This window comes from Bufo bufo, chromosome 2, assembly GCF_905171765.1.
Source record: "Bufo bufo chromosome 2, aBufBuf1.1, whole genome shotgun sequence".
Taxonomy (NCBI): domain Eukaryota; kingdom Metazoa; phylum Chordata; class Amphibia; order Anura; family Bufonidae; genus Bufo; species Bufo bufo.
In genome coordinates, this window is record NC_053390.1 from 347,545,991 (window position 1) to 347,555,750 (window position 9,760).

The 9,760-nt window shown below is 47.4% G+C and overlaps 2 protein-coding genes across 2 annotated transcripts in view; both read right to left on the bottom strand.

Moving 5' to 3' along the window:
- Positions 1 to 4,902, bottom strand: part of LOC120990867 (transmembrane channel-like protein 1) — a 90,554-nt gene extending 85,652 nt beyond the window's left edge. Inside the window, exon 1 of the mRNA XM_040419750.1 lies at positions 4,822 to 4,902. Coding sequence (XP_040275684.1) covers positions 4,822 to 4,902 — 81 coding nt within the window. The remainder of the gene's footprint in view (positions 1 to 4,821) is intronic.
- A 451-nt stretch (positions 4,903 to 5,353) lies between these two features.
- On the bottom strand, positions 5,354 to 7,766 carry LOC120990868 (the record flags this gene model as incomplete). The annotated part of the gene is made up of 2 exons (XM_040419751.1): positions 5,354 to 5,360; positions 6,796 to 7,766. Coding segments are annotated over 2 exons (978 nt in total), but the record flags the coding sequence as incomplete, so codon positions are not given.
- Between the last annotated feature and the right edge of the window lie 1,994 nt (positions 7,767 to 9,760).

Sequence of the window (9,760 nt, forward strand, 5' to 3'; positions counted from 1 at the left end):
GCCAGAGTCTACCCCGACACCTGTTGTTGCGCCTGCGGTGTTTCGGGGTATGACCGGTTCTGCCCCTCTTCCACAGCGCTTTGGGGGAGAGCCAACTCAGTGCCGAGGTTTCCTTAACCAGGTGGGCATTTATTTCGAGTTGCTGCCACATGCCTTTCCTACTGAGAGATCAAAGGTGGGCTTCTTGATCTCGCTGCTCTCGGACAAGGCCTTGGCCTGGGCCAGCCCTTTATGGGAGAACAACAATCCGGTGGTTGCCGAGTTTTCCGGTTTTGTTGCTTCTCTTCGGAAGGTATTCGATGTGCCGGCTCGTGCTGCCTCTGCTGCGAAGCTCCTTATGTCCATCAGACAGGGTTCACGATCCGTAGCTGAATACGCCATTGAGTTTCGTACCCTGGCAGCAGAGGTGGGCTGGAATAATGAGGCTCTGGTCGCTGCTTTCTCTCATGGTCTCTCGGATGCCTTGAAGGATGAGGTTGCAGCTAAGGACCTACCAGTTGAGCTCGAGTCTCTTATTTCTTTCCTGATTTTGATTGACACCAGACTCAGAGAGAGACCTTCCTTTAAGGAGAACCTGCGGAGGTCTTCTAACAGATTGGTGCCTACGTTTGCTGTCCCACCCGTGCCTCCCTCTCCTCCCACGCCTCCTGGGGATGACTTGTCTGGGGGTGAACCCATGCAGCTGGGGTTTGCTCGCCTGTCCGAGGGGGAGAGGGCACTCCGGAGACGCGAGGGCCGATGCATGTACTGTGGTCTCGGTGGGCATTTTCGGTTGGCATGTCCGAACCGTCCGGGAAACGCTCGTACCCTGAGATCCTGTCGGGGGCAGATCTTGGGTGGAGTCTCCTCGTCCCCGGTTTCCCGTGTTGACAAACCACTGATCACTGTTGTCCTCTCCTGGGTCGGGGGCTCGGTGACGACCCAGGCGTTGGTGGACTCGGGTGCTGGTGGTTTGTTCATTGATAGTGTGTTCGCTGCCGCCAATTCCATTCCTCTGCAGGCTCGAGGTTCCCCACTGGCTCTTGAGGCGATAGACGGCAGACCCCTTCTGCCGCCACACGTGACTCATGAGACCCTTCCAGTGGGGATAGCCATTGGTGCCGTTCACAGAGAGTCGGTCTGCCTCCAGGTTATTTCGTCTCCACACTACTCGGTGGTCTTGGGGTACCCCTGGCTCCAGAAGCATAATCCGACTTTCGATTGGAGATCGGTCGAGATCCTCTCGTGGTCACCGCAGTGTGGGGCTAGTTGCATCCATGGGTCTGTCAAGTTGCTGTGTACTTCCTCGGACTCTCTGTTGCCTCCTGAATACGAGGAGTACCGGGATGTATTCGATAAGGTACGCGCGGTTGCCCTACCTCCGCACCGCCCATACGATTGTGCCATAGAGTTACAATCTGGTGCCGTTCCTCCTCGTGGCAAAGTCTATCCACTGTCGGTAGCGGAGAATGAGGCCATGGAGGAGTACGTGAGGGAGGCGCTTTCACGCGGACACATTCGCAAATCTTCGTCCCCGGCAGGGGCTGGATTTTTCTTTGTGAAAAAGAAGGGCGGTGAGTTGAGGCCTTGCATCGATTACAGGGGTCTCAATCGCATCACGATCAAGAACGCTTACCCGATACCCTTGATTTCCGAGCTGTTCGATCGCCTTAAAGGGGCCACGGTCTTTACCAAACTCGACCTGAGGGCGGCATATAACCTGGTAAGGATCAAGGCGGGCGATGAGTGGAAGACCGCGTTTAACACCAGGACCGGTCATTACGAATCCTTGGTTATGCCCTTTGGGTTGTGCAATGCGCCCGCAGTCTTTCAGGAATTCATCAACGATGTTTTCCGTGACCTGTTGCAGCAGTGTGTGGTAGTCTATTTGGATGACATCTTGGTATATTCTGAATCCATGGAGGCCCACATTCTGGATGTCAGACGAGTGTTGCAACGGTTACGAGAGAACAAGCTGTTCGGTAAGCTTGAGAAATGCGAATTTCACCGATCCCAGGTAACCTTCTTAGGTTACATCATTTCCGCTGAGGGGTTCTCCATGGATCCTGAGAAGGTTTCGGCTGTCTTACAGTGGCCCCAGCCCAGTGGTCTTCGTTCCCTGCAGCGCTTTTTGGGCTTCGCCAATTATTATCGGAAGTTCATTAGGGACTTTTCCATGCTGGCCAAGCCTCTCACGGATCTGACCAGGAAGGGCAGTAATTCCCAGGTCTGGCCGCTCGAGGCCATCCGAGCTTTTGAGGCCCTAAAGTCCGCCTTTGTGTCGGCTCCGATTCTGTCGCATCCCAACCCTGGGTTGCCCTTTGTCCTCGAGGTGGACGCGTCTGAGACGGGAGTAGGCGCCCTTCTGTCTCAGCGTAGAACACCAGAGGGTCCTCTGCTTCCTTGTGGGTTTTACTCCCGGAAACTGTCTTCCGCGGAGTGCAACTATCAGATTGGTGACAGGGAGTTATTGGCCATCGTGCAGGCCCTTAAAGAATGGAGGCACTTGCTCGAGGGTTCGGTGGTTCCGGTTCTCATCCTGACGGACCACAAGAATCTGACCTACCTTTCTGAGGCCAAGAGATTGACACCACGTCAGGCCAGATGGGCTCTGTTCTTGTCACGTTTTAATTACGTGGTCTCCTACCTACCCGGTTCCAAGAACATCAGGGCGGATGCCTTATCACGGCAGTACTCCGAGCTGTCCAGGGAGGAGTCGATTCCGACTTCGGTCATACCTCCGAATCAGATCCTGGCCGCCATTCGCACCAGCCTGACCTCTCCCCTGGGTGAGCAGATTTTGGCGGCTCAATCTGGTGCTCCCTCTGGGAGACCCAACGGCAGATGTTTTGTGCCTGAGGAGTTGCGCACTCGGTTGTTGCGAACCTACCATAACTCCAAGACCGCGGGGCATCCTGGAAAGAATCAGCTGTCCTGGGCTGTTTCACGTCTGTTCTGGTGGCCTTCCCTACGTTCCGACATCGCCGCATATGTAGCGGCATGCTCCGTTTGTGCCCAGAGTAAGTCCCCTCGGCACCTTCCGTTGGGCCTTCTGCAACCCATAGCCACTGGGGAGCGCCCATGGTCACACCTGGGGATGGATTTCATTGTGGACCTCCCTGCATCCCGAGGCCATACGGTCATTCTCATGATTGTGGATCGGTTTTCCAAAATGTGCCACTGTGTTCCTCTCAAGAAGTTACCCTCTGCACAAGAGTTGGCCACGATTTTTGCCAGGGAGGTCTTCCGGTTGCACGGTTTGCCTAAGGAGATTGTGTCGGATCGGGGGAGTCAGTTTGTGTCCAGGTTCTGGCGCGCCTTTTGCTCCCAGTTGGAGATTCATCTCTCCTTCTCCTCGGCCTACCACCCTCAGTCCAATGGGGCCGCAGAACGATCCAATCAGGCCTTGGAGCAATTCCTTCGTTGCTATGTCTCCGATCACCAAGACAATTGGGTTGACCTCCTGCCTTGGGCTGAGTTTGCCAGGAACACGGCGGTGAACTCTTCCTCTGGGACGTCTCCCTTCATGGCCAATTATGGGTTCCAACCTGCCGTGTTACCGGAGGTATTCTCTCCCCAGGATATTCCGGCTGTGGAGGATCACCTTTCCGTCCTACGTGCTTCTTGGGTACAGATCCAGAAGTCCCTTGAGGTCTCTGCGCAGCGCCAGAGATTCCAGGCTGATCGCAGACGAGCGCCTGCTCCTTCCTACCAGGTCGGAGACCGTGTATGGTTGTCCACCCGCAACCTCAACCTTCGAGTGCCCACTCCCAAGCTGGCGCCTCGCTTTGTTGGTCCCTTCCGAGTGCTTCGCAGGGTAAACCCGGTAGCCTATGCCCTTGCGCTTCCTCCTGGCATGCGGATCTCCAACGTGTTTCATGTCTCCCTGTTGAAGCCACTGGTGTGTAATCGTTTCACTTCCTCCGTTCCTCGGCCTCGTCCGGTCCAAGTGGGCAATCGTGAGGAATATGAGGTGAGCAATATCCTGGACTCACGCCTGGTCCGCGGTCGGTTGCAGTTTTTGGTCCATTGGCGTGGTTATGGTCCAGAGGAGCGTTCCTGGGTTCCCTCCGCAGATGTCCATGCTCCTGCCTTGCTCCGAGCCTTCCACGCACGCTTCCCTCAGAAACCGTTTTGTGCTCCGCGGAGGAGGGGCCCTTGAGGGGGAGGTACTGTCATGGTCTTACCTGCTTGCTGCTCTCCTTCGTTTGACATGTGCTGGTGGCCATCTTGGGTCCTGGGTTTCTTGTAGCCTTCCACCCTGCGGCTCCTCCTTCCCCTGGGAGGAGCTGGATGCCTAGCTCATATATATAGGAGGTCTGTGGCTTCAGTTCCTTGCTTGGTCCTCTTGTGTTCACATGCTTCTAAGACTGCTGCTGCTTCTGGTTCCTGATCCTGGCTTCGTCTGACTACCCTGCTGGTTCCTGATCCTGGCTTCGTCTGACTACCCTGCTGGTTCCTGATCCTGGCTTCGTCTGACTACCCTGCTGGTTCCTGATCCTGGCTTCGTCTGACTACCCTTCTGGTTCCTGACCTCTGGCTTCGCAAAGACTCTGCTCGGTTTCACCATCCGTTTGGACTTTTGCTTTACAGCTTTATTTTCAATAAAGCCTTCTTATTTTCACTTATCTCTTGTTGTACGTCTGGTTCATGGTTCCGTGACATGTAGTGTACCTTATCCTTTCCTTGTTGGCAGGATTCGTACTCCCTCTCATCGATCTCATGGTTGAAAACCAATGATGTTTCTTCGATGTGGCATGTACCTTCTTCAGAGCTGAAAGGATAAACAGAGTGTATATTGAATAACCCCTCAGGGGTTGAGGAAAAACTTTGTTCTACTACCTGTTCTTCCGTCAGGTATTCATCAGGAATAAGTCCAATAACATCATTCTGGAATCCAAAAGTGTAGTATTCTGATTCCATAGCTAGACCAATTACGGTGTCCTTTTGCAAAGATATGCTATGGGGAATCATATTATGGACTACCATCTGTAATGGAACCTGATGGACGTTTATCATAGGAGTAGGCTTTAACTTTAGGCCGAGTTGTTGCATCCGGTTGGATAAACAGATCAAGGCATCTGCATTCTTCAGTTTCTGTCCCTTCTTCACTTGAATGGGGAGAAGAAACGGTTTGCATCCTTCAGGGATTTCAACCTCTTCAGCAACCTCAATACTTACGGCGTAGGGCATCTGTTGTCCCCCTCTCAAAGCTTGCTCTACATCCTGGAATCCCTCTGGGTCTCCTGGTAATCTGGACCATAAGGTTTTATTCACCAGATCAATCTGTACAGCAAATCTGTGTAGAAGGTCGTTACCTATATACATTTGGTATCGTGGTCCATTTATCACGATGAAAACGTGTTCCGTGGTCTTATTTCCTATGGAGATAGACAAAAGACATCTTGCAACCACATTATGACTCTGGGAATTTCCATCCAGATCATGAACCCATTGTTCCTGTGGAGAGAAACTTTTAATCATTTTAGGATTGGGGACCTGTTTTAAGAGTCCTAAGCTTATGTAGCTGGCTTCGGATTTCAGATCCAGTTTGGCATATTTCACCCGGGTTATATTGTTCACTTGTATGGGAATCAATAAATTGTCATTGACCTTTTCAATCCGTACCATGGATTGAGTATGTTTGGTCAGGTCCGCGACTTTGTGATTTCCTCCTTCAAGAGAAATAGTTAATACATCATCATCCAAGGTTACCTTTTCGATTCTGTCCCTCTGGATGGTAATGATGTGAGCGGCACCGTTGACAGCTTCCTCGGGCTTACCATTGTTTAGGATCGTGACATCCGGCATTTGATTGTTCCTGAAATGAACTTCAATCGAGTTAGGCCTCTCTTCAATCACGTGACAACTGCGTTGTGTTTGTGCATTGCAAGAGAATTCATATGCAATGGGTGTCTTCACCTGAGTCCAGACTGCTTCATTAATGAAGTCTATTATGGTACTCAACCTTTTCATAAGGTCAATTCCTATGATCAGCCGATCATATGGAAGATCCACAATCAATGTGGGGTGTCTAATGGTCTTTTTGCCAATTCTAAATGTCAACCATGATGTACCTTTTACCTGTAAAGCATCTCCACCTACACTTATCAAAGAGCCATCAAATGATCTTAATCTCGGCTTTTTTGTCGTCAGATCCATAATCTTTTGGAAATAACTATATGATAAGATGGTGGCTTGTGATCCGGTGTCGAGTAAACTTTTGATTGGTCCGATAAGTTCATTTTGGAGATATGATTCCACAAAATATCGGCCGTCAACCTGGAATAAATCACACAAGAAATTAGAATGTTTACTCATATGATTCCTCTGTAGGGTTTGACCTCTCTGCAGCTTCGTGACCTCTGCATTCCTGTGTCTCACAGGAGAAGTTGGAGGAGCAGCATCGGCCCCCACCCTTGGGGAAAACTGAATTATATCACAGTTTACAGCTGATTCATGACAAGAGGCTGGAATGATGGGATCACACTCTGGAATAGATGCATGGTCGCAGGGATCGACACGATTAGACTGTAAGACAAATAAAATATTAGACACCTCCTCCCTGGCCCCAATCTTAGGGTCAGGGGTACTGCAAGGAGAAATGGTATTAGTAATCACATCAGATTCTTTCACATCCATCTTAATGGCCTTGCAGTGGCCTGGGTTCGGACTCGGCCCAAACTGCTTTATGATGTTGAGCTGGGACCTGGAGTTGCCCCTAAAAAAGGTTCAGGCTGTTTTCCTGGGGATACCTGGGACAACTTTCTCACAATGTCATTCAACTGGGCCACTTGTTCTGCCAGCTGATCAAACCTGTTTGGTTTGCGCATATTTTGGTTTTGTGAGGCGCCCTGATTATTGGTGGGTGACCTACTCCTAGGTGAGTTTAAGGGTTCCTGCCTATCTTCCCTCTGTTGTCTGGGCCTGTTATTCCAGCGTCTGTAACCCTGGGAATCCCTATTGTAATAGGACCTATATTGGGGACCATTATTGTAATATGGACGGTAGTTAGACCTCCCAGCACCAGAATTATCCCCCTCTGACCCGTTGGGATTTTGGGGCTTGGTTTGCTTGGGTCTTACCTGTTGTTGCTGGGTTTGTTGGACAGGACCTGTAGACTGAGAATACTTACGTGGCTGTGTTTCAAATCCCAAGCTAGGGTTTACCTTAGCTTCAGCTATATTTTGCTCTGGGGATTTTTTAAATCTTCTCTCACCTGTTTCATGGCACTCACTGATATTATACAGCGTGGTGGCAGCCGTCACCAACTTATCCAAGGGAGCTTCAATATCCAGATCTCTGGCTAGGCTAAGTTTGATCTGGGTTGGCATAGCATCATAGAACAGCTGCTTAAACTCTTCAGATTCCCAGTTTGGGGATCTATATGCTAACCCATAGGCATTTTTAAGGATAGAGAGGAATTCACGGGGACTCTGATTGGGCCTACATGTAAGCTTATATATGTCCCGTTTTGCAGCAGTAATGGTTCGGTAAGGTCCGAATTCCAGTTTAACTTCATGCAAAACACTTGGCCAATCTTGAATTCCTCTCTCCCTAAAAGAGGTAAAGTAATGACGATATTTATCATCAAATGCCCATGGAAGGAATCTGATTCTGTCAGCATCAGAGTATAATTTTAAAGAATCCATAGTGGATTCATACAGTTCTAAGTGATTCGCTATCTGAGAAGAACCTTTCTTAGAGAACTTGGACACAGTGGTATTTAAAAACTTAATTATGCTGGATGAATTTTGATCCTTTTCTGAATACTGGTAATTTTTCTTCCTAGAGACCACCTCAGCATATGATGGTCGCCTGGGACCCTGATCCTCTTTGTGGGCAAACATCTGTCTGCGTGGCAGGGAGTAAGATACATGCTTTCCCACATCACTATCAGACTCACATGCGCTTTCCCCACTCTCATGAGACACATATTGCACAGGTGATTTAACCCTAACCCTAACATGTCTATCCAAGGGAATATGAGGAGAGACACTTCTAGGGGCTTCCATATTACTGGCACCTAGTAAGGTGGTTACAGTTTGCAATGCCTGGTTCAATTGGGTTAATGCCTCCTGTGTTATCACACCAACACTTTCAGGTTGCTGAGTGTCTTGGATGGGGCCTGCTTTAGGAGCATGTGATGACATGTCTGGATGTTGGGGAGTAAGACATGGAGGGTCAGGAGATCCCACAGCGTTAGATGGATCCCTTTCAGCATTGACTATATTATGGGCTGATCCATCTGTCTGCTTAGTTTTGGAATACTGACGATATAAATCCTCTAAATCATTTTTTGCCTTTTGGTATGCATCATGGCTGTGACTAAGGTTGTACTCTAAGTCTTTGATCATCGCTTCTGCGGATTTTAGTTCTGATTCCATCTTGGATACATATCTTTTTGTACCCATTATAGACTCATACCTATCTTTAGAAAGAGTACTGACCTCAAACAATGCATACAAAACAGGTGGCAATGCAGATAAGAGGTGTTGGTCCCTCTTGGAATTATCATTTGCCAAATCCATATATGTCAGGTAACTATCAACCATGCCACCTAACTTCCATATATCCCCACGTTCTTCATAGGCTCTTGCCTGCAGCTCATTAGTCCATTCATCTATATTTTTATCTAATTTCAAACGGGAATAAACATATCCGATAACCTTAGATATTATCTTTCCTGGGTCAGATGGACTATCTGCTATAGCCTGGCTATTACCTGGGCCGCTGCCTGTTACACTCATTATTCTGATCAATAAGTAATAATCAATACAGATAATAATAACAAGCTAAGAAGAAGTGTAGAATTTTTCACTATTTGCATAAATAATTTATAGAAATATCTCAAGATCTCAGCAGTGCCTCCATATTTGTCAAGGTATATCTTTTATATAAAATATAAATATTTTATATGAAAATATAAAAATTAATAAAATAATAAAAAATGGAAATCAGTCAGGAAATCCACTAGGCGGACATAAAACGCCTTTCTTTTATCTTGAGACTCTAAATTTAATTTATGCAATTAATGAAAATAAAGGGGCAATCAATTATGCAAAATATATGTAACAATTTATTTATAAATGAGTAAAATTCCAATATAAAACTGACATAAGATCAATGGATAGACAAATTGACGCAGTACCAATAAACCACCACTAGATGGTGGTATAATCCACTATCACTTTCTCACCAGCACAGAATTATTAAAAGTAACATATGATAAGAAATAAATGATAATTTCTTTATCAAACAGACCAATACTTAATACATCAAGACAAGCTCAGGATTTTCTGTTTACCAACAGGTTATAACATGACAAAATACAGATTAATACAAGAACAATAAATGTTGTCCCTTGACTCTGTCTCAGCCTATGACAATCAAAAATATAAATGATATTAATATGATATTATATCCCACTCAGCAACCAGACTATGGAAATATAATTTCCCAGAGTTTTCCTCTACTCAGATAATGTCTAATCTCCCATTAGCAATATGCATCTTTGCTAAGAGGACAACTAGCATTAGGGAGGTGATTAACACTATACGTTCCCACAATATGGAAACACTTGACTATACGCTGAGAGGAATATCTTAATAATATCACAAGCAAAATATAACATACGTTACCAAGTCAAGGATGGACAGGTTTCGGGTGTAATCAGTTCTCAAAACTCTTCCAGTGAACAAAAATTAATCCAAGTTTCTTTTTGTTGTTGAAGTAAATTGTTAGTTGCAGTTGTTTCAGTTGAAGAGTGTAGATAGCTGGA